Source organism: Leucoraja erinacea, unplaced genomic scaffold, assembly GCF_028641065.1.
Source record: "Leucoraja erinacea ecotype New England unplaced genomic scaffold, Leri_hhj_1 Leri_380S, whole genome shotgun sequence".
Classification (NCBI taxonomy): Eukaryota; Metazoa; Chordata; class Chondrichthyes; order Rajiformes; family Rajidae; genus Leucoraja; species Leucoraja erinaceus.
Window position 1 is genome coordinate 85,657 of NW_026576281.1, and position 21,275 is coordinate 106,931.

General features: G+C 51.9%; 1 protein-coding gene across 1 annotated transcript; it reads left to right on the forward strand.

Moving 5' to 3' along the window:
* The first annotated feature begins 450 nt into the window (after positions 1 to 450).
* LOC129693665 (phosphorylase b kinase gamma catalytic chain, liver/testis isoform-like) lies at positions 451 to 20,945 on the forward strand. Its single transcript, XM_055630449.1, is given in 13 exon segments — positions 451 to 498; positions 2,843 to 2,945; positions 3,252 to 3,427; positions 5,553 to 5,607; positions 6,024 to 6,089; positions 12,566 to 12,729; positions 12,858 to 12,860; positions 14,288 to 14,316; positions 14,319 to 14,377; positions 18,068 to 18,221; positions 18,756 to 18,878; positions 19,271 to 19,547; positions 20,888 to 20,945. Coding segments are annotated over 13 exon segments (1,230 nt in total). The 5' UTR covers positions 451 to 485; the 3' UTR covers positions 20,896 to 20,945.
* The last annotated feature ends 330 nt before the right edge of the window (positions 20,946 to 21,275 follow it).

The following is a 21,275-nucleotide window of genomic DNA, read 5'->3' on the forward strand; positions in this document are numbered from 1 at the left end:
GGGGACTGCCGTGAGGAGGGAGGGGGGGAGAACAATGAAGGACCCGGCTTGGGGGGGGGGGGTTGGGGTTACCGGTCTGACGTGGGGTGACGACCCCCAAACGTCAACCCATCCCCTCTCTCCAATGACGCCGCCCTTCCCGCTGAGTTGCTTCAGTGACGTTTTCCCTTCTGTTGACCGACCAGGACCTGTCTGCCTCATCAACCAGGACCTGGGGCAGGCAGAGGACGTGATGACGTCGGAAGGCAGGCGGTGGGCGGAGCGACGGTTGCACGATGACGTCGAGGGGTAATGGTGGACGGGGCCGTGGGGACGCGATGACGTCAGGGATAATGATTGGCGGGGCCGCGATGATGGCGAGGAGTAACGATGGGCGGGGCCACTGGTACGCGATGACGTCGCGGCCGCTCTGAGGGCGGGGCCTCGGGGATGAGATGTCGTCGCGGGCGCTCGGTGGATGGGACCCAAGGGACCGCAGGAACGCGATGGAGTCGAGGGGTAACGATGGGTGGGGCCGCGGGGACGCGGTTACGTCGAGGCCGCACTAAGGGTGGGGCCGCAGGAACGCGATGGTGTCGAGCAAAGATCTTAAAGCGGAGCTCCGCTGTAAGATCTTTGGTGTCGAGGGGTAACGATGGGCGAGGCCGCGGGAACGCGATGACGTCACGGCCGCTCGGATGGCGGTGCCGCAGGAACGCGATGACGTTGTGGCGGCTCGGATGGCGGGGCCGCAGGAACGCGATGACGTTGCGACCTCTCGGAGGGCGGGGCCTCGGTGTTGTATGGTGTCGAAGGCTAACGATGGGTGGGGCCGCGGGAACGCGATGACGTCGACGCCGCTCGGAGGGCGTGGCCTCGGGAACGCGATGACGTTGCGGCGGCTCGGAGGGTGAGACCGCGGGAACGCGATGGTGTCGAGGGGTAACGATGGGCGGGACCGCGATGACGTCATGTGGTAACGGCAGGAGACGCGATGACTTCGCGGCCGATGACGTCACGTGCCCTCGCGCCGCCGGCGGCCGTTGTGTACCCGTGACGACCCCCCCGCGGTCACGTGGCCCCGGCAGCCATCTTGTCCCCTCCACCCTCTTTGGCCAAGAGGGAGTGGAGGCCCCGACCCCCCTGAACCTCCCCGCCACGCCACGCCTCGACATACCTGCAGGTTGCGGGCGGCGAGGGCACGGCGGGCACAGGGCAACACCGGGTCTGGGGTCAGGGTTGGCGCCATTGTGTTCATGGGGAGAGAGAGAGGAGAATGGAGGGGGGAGGAGAGGGAAAGGGGGAAGGCGAGAAAGAGGGTGAGGGAGAGGGGGAGGGAGATAGAGGGGGATGGGGACAGAGAGAGGGAGGCAGGGAGAAGGGAGAGAGAGAGATAGAGAGGGAGGGAGTCACAGTCACAGTGATACAGAGTGGAAACAGGCCCTTCAGCCCAACTTGCCCATCCCGACCAACATGCCCCATCCACACTAGTCCCACCCCGACCAACATGCCCCATCTACACTTAGTCCCCCCCCGACCAACATGCCCCATCTACACTAGTCCCACCCCGACCAACATGCCCCATCTACACTAGTCCCACCCCGACCAACATGCCCCATCTACACTAGTCCCATCCCGACCAACATGCCCCATCTACACTAGTCCCACCCCGACCAACATGCCCCATCTACACTAGTCCCACCCTGACCAACATGCCCCCATCTACACTAGTCCCACCCCGACCAACATGCCCCATCTACACTAGTCCCACCCCGACCAACATGCCCCATCTACACTAGTCCCATCCCGACCAACATGCCCCATCCACACTAGTCCCACCCCGACCAACATGCCCCATCCACACTAGTCCCACCCCGACCAACATGCACCATCTACACTAGTCCCACCCCCGACCAACATGCCCCATCTACACTAGTCCCACCCCGACCAACATGCCTCATCTACTTGTCCCACCCCGACCAACATGCCCCATCTACACTAGTTCCCACCCGACCAACATGCCCCATCTACACTAGTCCCACCCCGACCAACATGCCCCATCTACACTAGTCCCACCCCAACCAACATGCCCCATCTACACTAGTCCCACCTCGACCAACATGCCCCATCTACACTAGTCCCACCCGACCAACATGCCCCATCCACACTAGTCCCATCCTGACCAACATGCCCCATCCACACTAGTCCCACCCCGACCAACATGCCCCATCCACACTAGTCCCATCCTGACCAACATGCCCCATCCACACTAGTCCCACCCCGACCAACATGCCCCATCCACACTAGTCCCACCTGCCTGCGTTTGGCCCATATCCTTCTAAACCTGTGCCTCAACTAACTCCTCTGGCAACTTCACCACCACCCTCTGGCTAACGAAATTCCTCCTTGTCTCCTTCCTGAAGGAACGTCCTTTCGTTCTGAGGCTTTGCCCTCTGGTCCTGGACTCTCCCACTAATGGAAACATCCTCATGGCCTTTCTCTGTTCGGTGACGTTTCAATGAGGTCACCCCAGCAAGTACAGGCCCAGCGCCGACAAACGCTCATCGTAAGTTAACCCTGAAATGCCCATCGTTCCTGGGATTGTTCTTGTAAACCTCGATGGGCCGAATGGCCTGAATTCTGGTGGTGGAGTAACTCAGCGGGTCAGGCAGCATCTCTGGAGAACGTGGATAAGTACAAAGTGCAGGAGTAACTCTGGAGAGAAGGAATGGGTGACATTTCGGGTCAAGATCCTTCTTTTGAAGACAGGACCAAGGCATAACTCTCCTCTCTTCTTCCCTCCCTCCCCGTCTCTCTCTCCCCCCTCTCTCCCCCCCCCCCCCCCCTCCTGCCTGATTTCTAGAGCCAATCTTTCCATTCCCGATGTCCAGAGACTTCAGGCAAGAGCAGGATTTGGCCGCTGGTGGGTTTCACCAGAAGTATAATCCCAAGGAAGTGCTTGGCAGGTGAGGATGAAGTCTCCCTATCTCCCTCCTCTCTCACCCTCCCACTCCCCCTCTCCCTCTATCTCCCCGCTCTCTCTACTCTCTACTCACTCACCACTCTCTCCCCCTCCTCTCTCTCCCCCCTTTCTCTCTCCCCCTCTCTCTCTCCCTTTCTCCGCCTAGCTCCCTCTCCCTCTCTCCCCCTCTCTCTTTCTCATCTGGCCCCCCTCTTCCTCCTCCTCTCTCCCTTCTCTCTCTCTCACCCCCCCCCTCTCTCCCTCTCTCTCTGTCTCCCCACTCTCTCTACTCTTCTCACTCTCTCTCAAGGGGAGTGAGCAGCGTGGTGCAGCGATGCGTCCACAAGAAGACAGGACAAGAGTACGCGGTGAAGGTGATGGAGGTGCCGGAGGAGAGTTTGTCCCTTGAACAGATGGAGGAGGCCCGCAGGTCCATCCGCAACGAGGTTGAGATCCTTCAGATGGTTCTTGGCCACCAGAGCATCAGTGAGTGTCTTTCACTCCCCTCCATCTCTCAATCCCTCCAATCTTCCACCCCTTCCCTCCCCTCCGTCTCTCCACCCCTCCCCTCCATCCCCGTCACTCCATCCCTCTCTCCCAACGAGATGGAGATACTTAAGATGATACTTGGCCACCAGAGCATCAGAATGTGTCCTCCATCTCTGAATCCCTCCATTCTACCCCCTCCATCTCTGTCTCTCCATCCATCCCTCGCAGCGTTGGAGAAACTTAAGATGGTACTTGGTCACTAGAGCATTGGAATGTGTCCTCCATCTATGAATCCCTCCATTCTTCCACCCCTTCCGCTCCCCTCCATCCCCGTCTCTCCATCCCTCAGCCCCAACGAGATAGAGATACTCAGGTTGGAGGCCAGTGACTAGTGGGGTGCCACAGGGATCTGTGTTGGGTCCACTGTTGTGTGTCATGTACATCAATGATTTGGATGATGGTGTGGTAAATTGGATTAGTAAGTATGCAGATGATACTAAGATAGGTGGTGTTGTGGATAATGAAGTAGATTTTCAAAGTCTACAGAGAGATTTAGGCCATTTGGAAGAGTGGGCTGAAAGATGGCAGATGGAGTTTAATGTTGATAAGTGTGAGGTGCTACATCTTGGCAGGACAAATCAAAATAGGACGTACATGGTAAATGGTAGTGAATTGAGGAATGCAGTTGAACAGAGGGATCTAGGAATAACTGTGCATAGTTCCCTGAAGGTGGAATCTCATGTAGATAGGGTGGTAAAGAAAGCTTTTGGTTTGCTGGCCTTTATAAATCAGAGCATTGAGTATAGAATTTGCGATGTAATGTTAAAATTGTACAAGGCATCGGTGAGGCCAATTCTGGAGTATGGTGTACAATTTTGGTTGCCTAATTATAGGAAGGATGTCAACAAAATAGAGAGAGTACAGAGGAGATTTACTAGAATGTTGCCTGGGTTTCAGCAACTAAGTTACAGAGAAAGGTTGAACAAGTTAGGTCTTTATTTCTTTGGAGCGCAGAAGGTGAAGGGGGGACTTGATAGAGGTCTTTAAAATGATGAGAGGGATAGACAGAGTTGACGTGGATAAGCTTTTCCCACTGAGAGTAGGGAAGATTCAAACAAGAGGACATGACTTGAGAATTAAGGGACAGAAGTTTAGGGGTAACATGAGGGGGAACTTTTTTAATCAGAGAGTGGTAGCTGTGTGGAATGAGCTGCCAGTGGAGGTGGTGGAGGCAGGTTCGATTTTATCATTTAAAAATAAATTGGATAGTTATATGGACGGGAAAAGAATGGTCTGGTCTGAGTTATGGTCTGAGCGCAGGTAGATGGGACTAGGGGAGAATAAGTGTTCGGCACGGACTAGAAGGGCCGAGATGACCTGTTTCCGTGCTGTAATTGTTATATGGTTATATGTTTAAGATGGTACTTGGCCACCAGAATATCAGTGAGTATCCTTCATCTCCCAATCCCTCCATTCTTCCACCCCCTCCCCTCCATCCCCGTCTCTCCATCCCTCCCTCCCACCGAGATGGAGATCCTTCAGATGGTGCTTCAGCTGGCTTGAAGAGAGAGCTAGATAGGGCTCTTAAATATAGTGGAGTCAGGGGATATGGGGAGAAGGCAGGAACGAGGTACTGATTGGGGATGATCAGCCATGATCACGTTGAATGGCATGCTGGCTCGAAGGGCCGAATGGCCTCCTCCTGCACCTATTTTCTATGCCACCCGAGCATCAGCGAGTGTGCTCTCTTTCCCTCCATCTCTGAATCCCTCCATTCTTCCGCCCCCTACCCTCCCCTCCACCCCTGTCCCTCTCCACCCTCCTCCCTTCCCCTACCCTCCATCCCCTCCCTATTTGTGGATGTATCCCTGATTTGTGTTAGAATTAGAACAGTGGGCATGTTTCCTCTCGTCGCTAACTGCTCTCCCCCTCTCTCCCTGCTCTCTCTCCCTATTCCTCCCCCCCCCCTCTCTCTCTCTCCCCTCTCTCTCTCCCCCTCTCTCTCTCCCCCTCATTCTCTCTCTCTCCCCTCTCTCTCTCTCGCCCCCTATTTCTCTCCCCCCTCACTCTCTCTCTCTCCCCTTCTCCCTCTCCCCTCTGCCCCCTCCTCCCTCTCTCACAGTCACACTAATCGACCACTTCAGTTCAGCCACAGTGACTTTTCTCGTGTTTGATCTGTAAGTATTATTATTAGAGTTGCTGCCACTGCGCAAGAGACCCGCGTTTCATTGGTGCTGTCTGTATGGAGTTTGCACGTTCTCTCCCCATAATCTGTGTGGGTTTTCTCCGGGCACTCCGGTTTCCTCCCACACTCCAAAGACTTGCGGGTTTGCAGGTTAATTGGCTTCGGTGAAGATTGTAAATTGTCCCCAGTGTGTGTGTGTGTGTGTCGGCGTGTGTGGGTGGGTGTGTGTGTGTCTGTGTGTGTGTGTTTGTGTGCGGGATCGCTGGTCGGCACGGACTGGGTGGGGAAGGGCCTGTTTCCGCGCTGTATCTCTAAACTAAACTAGTATACGGGGCGATCGCTGGTCGGCGCGGACTTGCTGGGACGAGACCAGATGTGGGTACATCACGTGATTCTTTATTCTCTCAGGATGAAACGAGGGGAACTGTTTGACTATCTGACAAAGAAAGTTCTCCTGACTGAGAGAGAGTCAAGGTGAGAGATACTGGTCAATGTACAAATGTCCCACTCTCCCTCTCCCTCCCACTCCCCCTCCATCCCACCCCTCTCTCTCCTCCTCCACCCCCCTCTCTCCCTCTCTTCCCTTCCCTCTCCACTTCCCTTTCTCCCTCTCTTCCTCTCCTTCTCTCTCTCCTTCTCCCTCTCTCCTCCTCTCTCCTCTCTTCTTCTCTCTCTCCCTCTCTTCCCTCTCTCCCTCTCTCTCTCCCTCTCTCCCTCTCTCTCTTCCTCTCTCCTCTCCTCCTCTCTCTCTTCCTCTCCCTCCTCTCCCCTCTCTCTCCCCCCTCTCTCTCTCCCTCTCTCTCCCTCTCTCTTCCTCTCTTCCTCTCTCTCTCTCTTCCTCTCTCTCTCCCTCCCTCTCTCTGTCACTGTGAGAGAAACGGGGGTAAATAATATAATCGACCTATCTGGGATAAAACACGTTATAAATCTTCAGGGGAGGGAGATAGACGCGGTGTGGGGGAAAACATAGGTAAAACATCACAGAAATTACACGTCTGTGGGAAAATCAGGGTCAATAACGTCAACTACCAATATATTTATATCTTTCTACCTCTTATTTTTCCCTCCTTCTCTCTCGCTCCCTCCATCACTCCATCTCCTTCCACTTCTTTCTATCTCTATTATCTCCCCCTCTCCCTCCATCTCTCCATCCCTCTCTCCTCCGCTCACCGTCACTCCCTGCTTCTATCTCTCTCCCTCTCTCTTTCCCTCTCTGAATATATTTATACCTTTCTATCTCTGTTAACGTTTCTCTCTCTCTCTGAATTTACTTTTATCTTTCTGTTATCTCTCCATCTTTCTCCCTCCCTCCCTCTCCTCCCCTCTCTCTTTCCCCCTCGTTCTGAATATATTTATCTTTCTATCTCTATTATCTCTCCTTCCCTCTCTCCTCTCTCCCTCGCTCTGAATATATTCATTTCTCTGTTATTATCTCTCTCCTTCTCCCTCTCTCTCTCTCTCCCTCCCGCTCTGAATATATTTATCTATCTGTTATCCTCCCTCCCATCCTCTACCTTCCTCCCTCTCTCTTTCCTTCTCCCTCCCTCTCTCTCTCTCCCCTCCCTCTCTCTCTCCCTCTCACTCTCTCTATTTCTCTTTATTTCTTTCTTTATTTCTTTCTTTCTTCAGAAACATAGAAAATAGGTGCAGGAGGAGGCCATTCGGCCCTTCGAGCCAGCACCACTATTCATTGTGATCATGGCTGATCGTCCCCAATCAATTACCCCTAGAGCTCTACCTGACTCTCTCTTAAATCCATCCAGTGACTTGGCCTTCCACTGCTCTCTGTGGCAGGGAATTCCACAAATTCACAACTCTCTTGGTGACAAAGTTTTTTTCTCACCTCAGTTTTAAATGGCCTCCCCTTTATTTTAAGACTGTGGCCCCTGGTTCTGGGCTCACCCAACATTTGGAACATTTTTCCTGCATCTAGCTTGTCCAGTCCTTTTATAAGTTTATATGTTTCTATAAGATCCTCCTCATCCTTCTAAACTCCAGTGAGTTTCTTTCTTTCTTTCCCTTCCTCCTCTCTTTCAGTCTTCCCTAAACTAAACTCAACTTAATTGAACGTAACTCTCTCTCTCTCTCCCCTCTCCCTCTCTCTTCTTTCCCCTCCCGCAGTCGCTGCCTCAAAAAGGCTGGCAGTATCATCAAAGACCCACAACATCCTGGCCACACACTCATCTCCCTGCTACCTTCAGGTAGAAGGTTCAGGAGCCTGAAGACTGCAACAACCAGGTTCAGGAATAGCTACTTCCCCACAGCCATCAGGCTATTAAACCTGGCTCGGACAAAACTCTGATTATTAATAACCCATTATCTGTTATTTGCATTTTATCAGTTTATTTATTCATATGTGTATATATTTATATTATGGTATATGGACATACTGATCTGTTTTGTAGTAAATGCCTACTATGATCTGTGTGCTGAAGCAAAGCAAGAATTTCATTGTCCTATACAGGGACACATGACAATAAACTTTCTTGAACTTAAACTATCTCTATTATCTCTTCCTCCCTCTCCCCTTCCCTCTCCATCTCCCTCTCCCTCTGTCACTTCCCCTCTATCTCTCTCTCTCTCTCTCCCTCTCTCCCTCCCTCTCCCTCCCTCTCTCCTTCAATCTCCCCCTCCCCCTCTCTCTCCCCCCTCAATCTGAATATATTTCTATCTTTCTATCTGTAATTACCTGACTCGTACACAGGTAAAGGTGTAAGCATCTTTATTAGACATCTCAGTGTCAGATATGCAGTACATTATACGCTCAGTCTGCTGCATCTACTTAATGTAATGAACAAGTTCTTACACTATACAGCATGCACTAGGCGGGGTTATTACTAGTTAGCATTCTGATTGCTAACATGCAATAGCCAATCTACATCTTTTCTCATAGAAAGTGAAAAGCAACTTCGGCGCTTGAAACATAGAAACATAGAAAATAGGTGCAGGAGTAGGCCATTCGGCCCTTCGAGCCTGCACCGCCATTCAATATGATCATGGCTGATCTTCCACCTCAGTATCCTGTACCTTCCTTCTCTCCATACCCCCTGATCCCTTTAGCCACAAGGGCCACATCTAACTCCCTCTTAAATATAGCCAATGAACTGGCCTCAACTACCTTCTGTGGCAGAGAATTCCACAGATTCATCACTCTCTGTGTGAAAAATGTTTTTCTCATCTCGGTCCTAAAAGACTTTCCCCTTATCCTTAAACTGTGGCCCCTTGTTCTGGACTTCCCCAACATCGGGAACAATCTTCCTGCATCTAGCCTCTCCAACCCTTTAAGAATTTTGTAAGTTTCTATAAGATCCCCCCTCAATCTTCTAAATTCTCGCGAGTACAAGCCGAGTCTATCCAGTCTTTCTTCATATGAAAGTCCCGCCATCCCAGGAATCAGTCTGGTGAACCTTCTCTGTACTCCCTCTATGGCAAGAATGTCCTTCCTCAGATTAGGAGACCAAAACTGTATGCAATACCCCAGGTGTGGTCTCACCAAGACCCTGGACAACTGCAGTAGAACCTCGCTGCTCTTATACTCAAATCCCTTTTGCTATGAATGCCAACATACCATTCGCATATCATTGAACAATAGGCTGAGGGAATATAGTAGAGTTCAAAAAGATTTGCCGTATCTAGTGGGTGGCCTACTAACCCGCGTGCGGTAGGAAGCCGCCTCATCCCCCATTCCTTCTGAAAAGATGGGGACTGGGATTGGTGATACCGCTGGTGACCCGATGGGCTTGTGGGGAGAGGCCGCCACGGGAAACCGGGGGTAGACCGACGCGGGGGCACTGGTTACAGCCGGAGACGTTGGGGCAGACCGACGTGGGTAGTGTGTGGTATTAGTCGCAACAGGTGATGGGACGGCTGCAACAGGCGTCGGTGTAAACACGAGCGGTGGGGCATCAGGACCCGCGGGCGCCGGATGCGGTTCCTTCACTGGAAGGAGATGATGACGGTTGCATCTGTAGAGGACACCATCCACTTCGACCAGGTCGGAGCGTGGTTCCTTTGAGGGTCCATGAACGTGCCCTAGTCTGGTATGTCCTTTGTCGGTTTGTAGGCGTACCACTTGTCAATGCATTTCGTTGGCGTACCACAATTAAAATTGAATCTGAATCCTTGTACCAGTGGTTTAAGCGGCTTGCTGGTCTTGTCATAAAACCGCTTTTGCGTGTGGCGTTTAAATTGCACTCGCTTTTGTACCGCGTGCGGTGGGAGAGCGGACGTGCGGCTGCAGCTGTTGCTGGGAGACGGGCAGTGGTGGACGCGTCTGGCGAGACATTAGCCGCTGGGCGGGGGAACCGAGAACGCTGTCCCTTGAAATGTTCCGTAGGTTGAGTAGGTCCAGGTAGACGTCGGATTTTGCTAGGTGGGAGCGCTCCATGAGTTGTTTAGCTCCGAATGGCATGCTCGGCAAGTCTGTTGGACTGCGGGTATCCTGGGCTGCTGGTAACGTGTTGAAAGTTCCACCCTTTGGCAAAGTCCTTAAATACCTGACTGGTGAATTGCCTTCCATTGTCAGTTTGAAGGCGGACAGGTGACCCATGTACGGACAGGTGGATTTATCATGTTTAAGAAGGAACTGCAGATGCTGGAAAATCGAAGGTACACAAAAATGCTGGAGAAACTCAGCGGGTGCAGCAGCATCTATGGAGCGAAGGAAATAGGCAATGCTTCGGGCCGAAACCCTTCTTCAGGTGGATTTGTAGTTTCTGGATCACTGTTTCGGAGGAGATAGTTGGAAGCAGGTCAACCTCGAATCAGCTCGAGGAGGAGTCCACCAAGACAAGGTTGTGTTTCCCATGCCATTCAAAGATGTCGGTGGCCAGTGAAGGCCATGGAAATGGAGGGAGCTGGCTGAGGCAGGAGGGGCTGCTTCTGCTGGTGTGGTGTCAGGCTGCTGCAGACAGCGCACGATTCTGTCTTTTCACACATAAACCTTGTCATCCTGGACCAGTAGAACATGTTTTGGGCCCGTTTTAGAGTGGCCTCCGTGCCGGGGTGGCCTCTGTGGATGTCGTCATAGTACTCACCTCCTAGAGTGGGAGGGATAACTGCCTTGTGGCCTTTGATGATTATCCCATCCTGTAGCATTAGTTCGTCACGAAGCAGGAAGTAGGGTCGTATTTCGAGCGGGGTGTTTGACTATTTGTGGGGCCACCCGTTCCTTATGACGGTAGTTTGCAGTTGTGAAGTTTTGTCCGCAGCTGTGTGTTCGACCAGGCGACGTTAATGATCAGTGGGCACGAACGAGACTTGCAGGACTGAGAATTCATCTTGTTCGATGAGGTGGCGTTCTTGGTTCTTGGTTTCTTGGTCCTCCAAAATATCCCAAATGGAATTTAAACTGGAGGTGGTTCCCTGGTGGTGCACGGGGCTCTGGAAAGCGTGTCTGCTATGTGCATGTCTTTACCTTTCTTGTATACGTAGAAACATAGAAAATAGATGCAGGAGTAGGCCATTCGGCCCTTCGAGCCAGCACCGCTATTCAATATGATCATGGCTGATCATTCAACTCAGTATCCTGTACCTGCCTTCTCTCCATACCCCCTGATCCCTTTAGCCACAAGGGCCACATCTAACTCCCTCTTAAATATAGCCAATGAACTGGCCTCAACTACCTTCTGTGGCAGAGAATTGCAGAGATTCACCACTGAAAAATGTTTTTCTCATCTCGGTCCGAAAAGACTTCCCCTTATCCTTAAACTGTGATCCGTTGTTCTGGACTTCCCCAACATCGGGAACAATCTTCCTGCATCTAGCCTGTCCAATCCCTTAAGACTTTTGTAAGTTTCTATAAGATCCCCCCTCAATCTTCTAAATTCTAGCGAGTAGAAGCCGAGTCTATCCAGTCTTTCTTCATATGAAAGTCCTGACATCCCAGGAATCACAGGAATGCGATGCGGACATCCCAGGAATACGATGCGGAAGTCAAAATGCTGCAGCTGCATCATCGTGCATTGTAGACGAGCCGGGGCAGCATGGATGGGCTGACAAGTGGCTGATGGTCAGTCTCAACAGTGATAGTTTTGCCAAAAATGAAGTCCTTGAATTTAGAACAGGCACAAACTACGGCGAGCAGCTACTTTTCAATTTGTGCATAACGTTGTTCAGTGTCTGTTAGGGTTCGTGATGCATAGGAGACAGGCATCACATCGCCTTCGGTGGTTGTCGGTAGGCACTCTGCGCCTAGCCCGTACTGGGATGCATCGCAGGTGATGGTGATCGGCAGCTTGAGGTTAAAGTACGCCAGTATTGGTGCGCTGGCTAGCTGGAGCTTGAGTGTGTCGAAACCCTGTTGGTGTTGTGGTACCGGGTCCATGCTGTGTCTTTGTTAGTCAGTTGTCGCAGGGGGGCAGACAGATCGCTGAGGTTGGGAATAAATTTGCCCAGATAGTTCGCCGTACCGAGGAATCGTTGCCAACTGGTGATGTCGGTGGGAACTGGCAGTTCGTTGATGGCTGCAGTCTTTAACGGATCAAGTTTTAAACCATTACTGGTGAACACATGGCTGACGTAGGTGACTTCCGGAACCCGGAATCCACGCTCTAAATATATTTATCTCTATTATATATATTCTATTATATCTTTATTATCTCTCTCTCTCCCTCTCTCTACTTCTCCCCCCTCCCTCTATCTCTCTCTACATCTCTATTTCTTTCTTTCTCTTTCCCTTCTTTCTTTCTCCCTTTCCCTTCCTCCCCCTCTCTCTTTCTTCCCTAAACTAAACTCAATTTAATTTATCATAACTTAACTCTCTCTCCCCCTCTCTCTCTCCTTCCCTCCCTCTCTCCCTGTCTCTACCTCTCCCTCACTCTCTCCCTCCTACTCCATCTCCCTCTCTCTCTATCTCTCTCTCCCCCTCTATCTCTCTCTCCCTCTCTCTCTCCCCCGCGCTCACTCCCTCCCTCTTTCACTCCCTCTCTCTCTCCCGCTCGCTGTGTCAGGGTTATGATGAGGGAATTACTGGAGGCGGTCAGATACCTCCACAGCCGACACGTGATCCACCGGGATATCAAGACGGAAAACATTCTGCTCGACGACCGGCTGCACATCCGCCTCTCCGATTTTGGATTCTCCTGCATCGTGCAGCCCGGCCAGTTGCTGAAAGGTGAGGAGAGAGAGGGGAGAATGTGGGCAGGTACAAAGTTCTGGAGTAACTCAGCGGGACAGGCAACATCTCTGTGGAGAACACGGACAGGTATAAACTCATGAGGGGAATAGATCGGGTAGACGCAGAGAGTGTCTTGCCCATAGGTCTTCTTTTATGTGGTGGGTGGGGGAGGGGAAGGGGGAAATTATTTTTAACCCCAGTCCTACCTGGTCGGAGATGCGGTTTTTCTCCGAACCGCATCTTCGTCCTCTCTGTGCGGCCTAGTCGAACTGGAGCAGCGCTGAGCGGCGTTTCCTGCGGGGACTGCAGCTTCGACGGCGGTGTAGATGCTGGGACATCTACAAGGAGCGGGCGATGCCTTACCGGGTCGCCTTGCGGTAATCTCCGGGGCACTGTGACCGTCGACAGCACCGCGGAGCCTGGGATCCGAGATCGCCAGTGTCGGGGGTTCGGCCGGCGCGGCCTGTGAACTTTGGTCGTTGCAGTCTTCGGGGGGAAGCGGCTGCTTCAGGTCCTGGCCGCTGATGGATGTTCCCCGACGGCCGATGGTCCAGCTTCACGGCAAGAGGCCTGAAGACCGGGCTGGCTGAGGAGGACAGATATAGGCCCCGACCTCGGGTGGACTATGAGGGGGAGAACTGGGATATTTTTGGTGCCTTCCCCTCACAGTGATTCTGCTGTGGGGGGACGTTTCATGTTGATTTCTATAGTGTACTGTTCTGTGTCTTTTTTTTCTTTTTTCTCTTTTTTGTTTTTGTATGGATATATTTATATTTGGTCTGTTCTATTAATTTTATTAAACTCTGTAAAGCACTTTGGTTCAAATATTGGTTTTGTTGAAAAGTGCTATATAAATAAATATTATTATTATTATTATTAATTATTATAGTAGGGGAATCGAGTACCAGAGGGATACCCACCCGGAGCGGGAGAAAGGGGGGGGGGAAGATTGAATAGAACTTGAGAGAGAGAGACCACACATACAGAGAGAGACGGGAGAGAGAGAGAGACACACACACACACACAGAGAGACTGGGAGAGAGTGAGAGAGGGAGAGATAGAAGGAGAGAAAGTCGGGGTGAGAGAGATAGAGAGAGGGAGACTGAGAGAGGGAGAGAGATAGAAGGAGAAAGACGGGGAGATAGAGAGAGAGAGGGAGAGAGAGACGGGGAGAGAGAGAGAGAGAGGACAGGGAAAGAGAGGGAGATGAGAGTAGAGAGGAGAGAGAGAGAGAGTGGAGACGTGGAGAGAGAGAAAGAGATGGGGAGATAGAGAAAAAGAGACGTGGAGAGAGAGTGAGAGAGAGAGATGGAGAGAAAGAGAGAGGGAGAGAGAGATGGGGAGAGAGACGGGGCAAAGAGATCTGGCTGATGAAGGCCGTGCCAAAGGCCTCGTTGACCGCCTCTTCTACCTGCAACTCGATCGTTTTAAAGGGTGAGGGGTGGGGGAGGAGGGGGGGGGGAGATTCGTGGGCAAGGGTTCTCAAGGAGGGGAGGGGGAGAGGGGGGAGGAGAGTGCTGGGGTAGACTCTGAGGGTCTCTTCTCTCCCGCAGAGGGTGTGGAACCCCTGGATATTTGGCCCCAGAGAACTTCTGCTCTGTTCCATGAGTGACTATCACCCAGGATACGGCAAAGAGATAGACCTGTGAGTGTCTCTCTCTCCCCTCTTCCTCCTCTCTCCTCCCTTTCCCTCTCCTCCCTTCCCTCCCCCCTCCCTTACCCCCTCCCCTCTCCTCTCTCCTCCCTTCCCTCTCCTCTCCTTCCCCTCTCCTCCACTCTCCTCTCCTCTCATCTACTCTCCTCTACTCCCCTCTCCTCCCCTCTTCTCTCCTCTCCCTCCTCCTCTCCTCTCCTCTCCTCCCCTCCCCCTCCCTCCCTCTTCCTCTCCTCCTCCCCCACCTCCCCCCTCTCCTCCTCTCTCCTCCTCTCTCTCCCCTCTTCCCTCTCCATCCTCCCCTCTCCTCCCTTTCCCTCCCCTCTCGACTCTCCCCTTCCCTCCTCCCCCCCTCTCCTCCTTTCCCCTCCCCTCTCCTCCTCTCCTCCCCCTTCCCCTCCCCTTGCCTCCCCTTCCCCTCGCCTCCCTTCCCTCTCCTCCCTTCCCCTTTCCTCTCCCTCCCCTTCTCCTCTCCTCTCCTTCCTCCCTCTCCTCTCTCCTCCCTTCCCCTCCCCTCCTCTCTCCCCTCCCTTCCCCTCCCTCCCCCTTTCCTCCTTCCCCTCCCTTCCCCCCCTCTCCTCCCTTCCCCCTCACCCTCCCTCTCTCCTCCCTTCTCCTCTCCTCCCCTCTTCCCCCCTTCTCCTCTCTTCTCCTCCTCTCTCCTCCCCTCTCCTCCCTTCCCCCCTCTCCCTCCCTCTCTCTCCTCCCTTCCCCTCCTCCCCTCCCCTCTCATCTCCTCCTCTCTCCTCCCCTCCCCTCCCCTCTCCTCTCCTCCCCGCCCTCCAACAATAAGGTCACCTGATCGGAGTAGCATTAGGCCATTCGGCCCATCAAGTCCACTCCGCCATTCAATCACGGCTGATTATCTCTCCCTCCTAACCCCATTCTCCTGACTTCTCCCCATAACCCCTGACACCCGTACAAATCAACAATCTATCTATCGCTGCCGACAAAAACGCTCATCATACGTTAACCCACTCATTCCTCCCCCCTCCTCCTATCTCTCTCTCCTCTCCCCTCTCCCCCATCTGCTGGAGGGGACCTCTGATCCTACATTGAGGGTCGAGTCTCGGAGCGAGTGGTGTATTTGCGTTCAGCACTCGAGGGGCAGCTGCGGTCCAGTGAGTTGCAGCTCGGAGCCCGACTCTCGGCCCTGGAGAGGGCATGGGGGGAGAGCGCGGAAAGATGCTCGTGCAAAATAGAAACATAGAAAATAGGTGCAGGAGGAGGCCATTCGGCCCTTCGAGCCAGCACCGCCATTCATTGTGATCATCCCCAATCAATAACCTGTGCCTGCCTTCTCCCCATATCCATTTTTATCCATTAGCCCCTAGAGCTCTATCTAACTCTCTCTTAAATCCATCCAGTGATTTGGCCTCCACTGCCCGCTGTGGCAGGGAATTCCACAAATTCACAACTCTCTGGGTGAAAAAGTTTTTTCTCACCTCAGTCTTAAATGACCTCCCCTTTATTCTAAGACTGTGGCCCCTGGTTCTGGACTCGCCCAACATTGGGAACATTTTTCCTGCATCTAGCTTGGACTTTTATAATTTTATATGTTTCTATAAGATCCCCCTCACCCTTCTAAACTCCGGTGAATTCCTAGTCTTTTCTCTTTCATCATATGACAGTCCCGCCATCCCAGGGATCAATCTCGTGGACCTACGCTGCACTGCCTCTCACAAGGATCTCCTTCCTCAAATTAGGAGACCAAAACTGTACACAATACTTCATAGATGTTGTCTTACCAGAGCCCTATACAACTGCAGAAGAACCTCTTTACTCCTATACTGAAATCCTCTTGTTATGAAGGCCAACATTCCATTAGTTTTCTTCACTGCCTGCAGTACCTGCACGCCAACTTTCAGTGACCGGTGTACAAGGACATCCAGGTCTCGCTGCATCTCCCCCTTACATAACCTAATTCCATTGAGATAATAATCTGCCCCCTTGTTTTTGCCGCCAAAGTGGATAACCTCACCTTGATCTATATTATACTGCATCTGCCATGCCTCTGCCCACTCACTCAACCTGTCCAGGTCACACTGCAACCTCCTAACATCTTCTTTACAGTTCACACTGCCACCCAGCTTTGTGTCATACTTGCTAGTGTTGCTCCTAATTCTCTCTTCCAAATCATTAATATATATGGTAAACAGTTACGGCCCCAACACCGAGCCTTGCGGCACTCCACTCGCCACTGCCTGCCATTCTGAAAAGGACCCGTTCACTCCTACTCTTTGCTTCCTGTCTGCCAACCAATTTTCTATCCATATCAACATCCTACCCCCAATACCATGTGCTCTAATTTTAGTCACCAGTCTCCCGTGCAGGACCTTAACAAAGGCTTTCTGAAAGTCTAGATACACTACATCCACTGACACCCCTTCATCCATTTTACTTGTCACATCCTCAAAAAATTCCAGAAGATTAGTCAAGCATGATTTCCCTTTCATAAATCCATGTGGACTTGGACTAATCCTTGTACTGCTATCCAAATGCCCCATTTTTACCTCTTTAATAATTGACTCCAGCATCTTTCCCACCACCGGTCAGGCTAACTGGTCTGTAATTCCCCGTTTTCTCTCTCGCTCCTTTCTTGAAAAGTGGGACAGGAACTTGATCCTGAATCTATTGAACATTGGAAAATGATCACCAATGCATCCACTATTTCTAGAGCCACCTCCCTGAGGAACCTGGGATGCAGACCATCAGGCCCAGGGGATTTATCATCCTTCAGTCCCATTAGCCTACCCAATACTATTTCTCGCCTAATGAAAATTTTGTTCAGTTCCTCTGCCCCCTTAGATCCCCTACCCTCCGGTACTTCTGGGAGATTGTTTGTGTTTTCCTTAGTGAAGACAGATCCGAAGTACCTATTCAACTCTTCTGTCATTTCCTTGTTACCCATAATAATTTCACCCGTGTCTGCCTTCAAGGGATCCACATTTGACTTTCACATTTTTCCCCTAACATATCTAAATAAGCTTTTACTGTCCTTCTTTATATTCCGGGCCAGCTTCCCCTCATACTTCATCTTTTCAGCCCGTATTGCCCATTTTGTTTCCTTCTGTTGCCCGATGAAAGTTTCCCAAGACTCTGGCTTCCGGCCACTCTTTGCTGTGTTATACATCTTTTCTTTTAGTTTTATTCTATCGCTAACTTCTCTTGTCAGCCACGGTTGCCTCCTACTCCCCTTAGAATCTTCCATTCTTCTTGGAATGAAATGATCCTGCGTCTTCCGGATTATGCCCAGAAATTCCTGCCATTGCTGTTCCACCGTCATTCCTGCTAGGATCCCTTTCCAGTCTATCTTGGCCAGCTCCTTCCTCATGCCTTCATTATCCGCTTTGTTCAACTGCATCACTGACACTTCCGATTTAACCTTCTCCTTCTCAAATTGCAGATTAAAACTAATCATATTATGATCACTACCTCCAAGCGGTTCCTTTACCTCGAGTTCTCTTATCATATCTGGTTCATTAGACAACACTAAATCCAGAATTGCCTTTTCTCTGGTCAGCTCCATTACAAACTGCTCTAAGAATCCATTTTGGAGGCACTCTCCTTCCTGGGGTCCTGAACCAACCTGATTTTCCCAGTCTACCTGCACATTGAAATCCCCCATCACCACAGTGGAATTACCTTTGTTACATGCCAGACTCTGCTCTCTTCTCTCAGTTGGGCATGTGGGGTTGTGATGTACACGCTGGTATCGGGCTATCCACCGTTTTGGAATCGCAAACAACTAATCATGCTTCGAAACATCATGGAGGCGAAGTATCGAATGGACTCGTCAGAATGGATGGATCGAACTCACACTGTCAAAGATCTGGTACCAGGGGAGGAGGGAGAGGAGGAGAAAGGGGAGGAGATGGGAGGAGAGGGGAAGAGAGAGGAGAGGAGTGAAGAGGGGGGAGGAGAGGAGAGGAGGGGAGGAGCTAGATAGAGCTCTTAAAGATAACTGTCAGGGTATATGGGGAGAAGGCAGGAACGGGTTACTGATTGTGGATGATCAGCCGATGCTGGCTCGAAGGGCCGAATGGCCTAAGGCACCTATTGTCTATTGAGAGGGGAGGGCAGAGACAGAGAGAAAGAGAGGCAGAGAGACTATGAGAAAGACAGAGACTGAGAGAGAGACAGACAGAGAGAGACAGAGAGAGAGAGAGAGAGACGGAGAGAGAGACAGAAATGATAAGAAAAGAGATATAGGTGGAGGAGAGGGGAGGGGGAGGAAAGGTGAGGGGAGGAGAGGAGAAGGGATGGGAAGAGATGGGAGGGCAGGAGGAGAGGAGGGGAGGGGAGGGGAGGAGAATTGAGGGGAGTGGAGGGGAGAGCGGTGTCTAACAGACGTATCCTCCATATGTAGATCACTCGGATGTTAACTCTGGACCCTGCATTAAGAATCACTGCAGACCAGGCCCTGCGTCACCCCTTCTTCAGAAGCTACAAGGCCGAACGACGATCATTCACCCCCATTCAGAAGTTCCGCGTACGTCCAGAGAGAGAGGGGAGAGTGAGAGAGAGAGGGGGAAAGAAAGAGAAAGACAAGTAGAGAGAGAAAGAGAGGGGGATAGTGGGATGAAGAGAGGGAGGGGGATGAAATAGAGAGGGGGAGAGAAAGGGGGAAGAGAGATGGGGAGAGAGAGTTAAGTTACGTTAAATTAAGTTGAGTAGTTTAGGGAAGAAAGGGGGGGGGTGAAGGGAAAGGGAAAAGAAAGAAAGAAAGAAATAGAGAGGTGGTGCGAGGGGGAGAGAGGGAGTGGGGAGAGGGGGCAGAGAGAGAGGGGAAGAGGGGGTGGGAGATTTCCATTCATGATATTCTCTCCCTCTCTCTCTCCGCCCGCTCTCTCTGCTCCCTCTCTCCGCCCGCTCTATCTACAGGCGGGTGTGTGGGCGGCAAGGATGTGCGTGGGACTGTTCACCGCGCTGGGTCGCGCCAAGCCGGTGGGACGCACGGAATTCTCCCAGGACCCCTACAGCTCGAGGTTTGTGCGGAAACTGATCGATGGCTGCGCGTTCAGCATCTACGGGCATTGGGTGAAGAAGGGCCAGAACCAGAACCGCGCCGCGCTCTTCCAGCGACAGTCCAAGGTCCAGCTTGCCCACTGGGATAGCAGCAGCTTCCGCACCGAACGCACTATGATTCGCTGGGCTGATGGTGAGAGACAGAGAGAGACTGAGAGATGTCAATAGACAACATGTAGAGGAGAGGAGAAGGGAGGAGACGGAATGTTAGCAAATTTGCAGATGACACAAAGCTGGGTGGCAGTGTGAACTGTGAGGAGGATGCCATGAGAATGCAGGGTGACTTGGACAGGTTGGGGGAGCGGGCAGATGCATGGCAGATGAAGTTTAATGCGGATAAATGTGAGGTTTTGGTAGCAAAAACAGGAAGGCAGATTACTATCTAAATGGCGTCAAGTTGGGAAAAGAGGAAGTACAACGGGATCTGGGGGACCTTGTACATCAGTCTATGCAGGTACAGCAGGCAGTGAGGAAAGCGAATGGCATGTTGGCCTTTATAACAAGAGGAATCGAATACAGGAGCAAAAAGGTCCTTCTGCAGTTGTACAGAGCCCTAGTGAGACCACACCTGGAGTAGTGTGTGCAGTTTTGGTCCCCTAATTTGAAGAAGGACATTCTTGCTATTGAGGGAGCAGCGTAGGTTTACAAGGTTTATTCCCAGGATGGCGGGACAGTCATATGTGGGCTTGTACACTCTGGAGTTTAGAAGGATTAGAGGACATCTCATTGAAACATATAAGATTGTTAAGGGTTTGGACTGGCTAGAGGCAGGAAACATGTTCCCGATGTTGGGGGAGTCCAGAACCAGGGACCACAGTTTAAGAATAAGGAGTAAGCCATTTAGAACGGAGAAGAGGAAACACTTTTTCTCACAGAGAGTGGTGAGTCTGGAGAATTCTCTGCCTCAGGCGGGTGGAGGCGGGTTCTCTGGATGCTTTCAAGAGAGAGCTATATAGGGCTCCTAAAAATAGGGGATATGGGGAGAAGGCAGGAACGGGGTACCGATTGGGGATGATCAGCCATGATCACATTGAATGGTGGTGCTGGCTCAAAGGGCCGAATGGCCTATTCCCGCACCTATTGTCTGTCTATTTGGAGGAGAGGGGAGGTGAGGAGAAGGGAGGAGAGGAGAGGGGAGGAAAGGGGTGGAGAGGAAAGGGGTGGAGAGGAAAGGGGAGGAAGAAGGGAGGAGGAGGGGAGGCGGGGAGGAGAGGAGGGAGAGAGGAGAGAGAGAGAAATTATGACCAATATTGGTGGAGAGAGGAGAGAAGAGACAGAGAATGTGAGAGAGAGCCTGAAAGTGACAGAGAGACAGAGGTAGACAGGGACAGAGAGAGGGGAGGAGAGAAAGAGAGAGGAGAGGGGTGGAGTGGAGAGGGGATGAGAGGGTAGGAGAGGGGCAGAGTGGAGAGGGGCGGAGTGGAGAGAAAGGGAGAGTTTCACTCTGTGTCTGACCCTCTGTCTCCTCCACAGAGAAGTGATCGATGGCCGTTCCTGAATGAACTGACCCTCTCTCCCCTCCCCCTCTCTCTCTCTCTCTCTATATCATATACACCCCCATATATACACACATACACTATCTCATCTCTCTCCCCCTCTCTCTAACCCCCTCTCTCCTCTCTCTTCCCCAGACGACTGGCACAGAAAGTTATTCAAATAAACTTTATTTCAGCGAGAATCCCGTGTTTGTGATTTGGTTGAGACTCTTCCCCCCCCCTTCCTTCCCCACTCCCCCCCCTCTCTCCCTCCTCCCTCTCTCCTCTTCCTTCTTTCTCTCCTTTCTCTTTCCCCCCTCTCTTGCTCTATTTTTCTTTCTTTTCTTCCTCTTTCTCTCCCCCCCTCTCTCTCCCCCCTTCTCTCT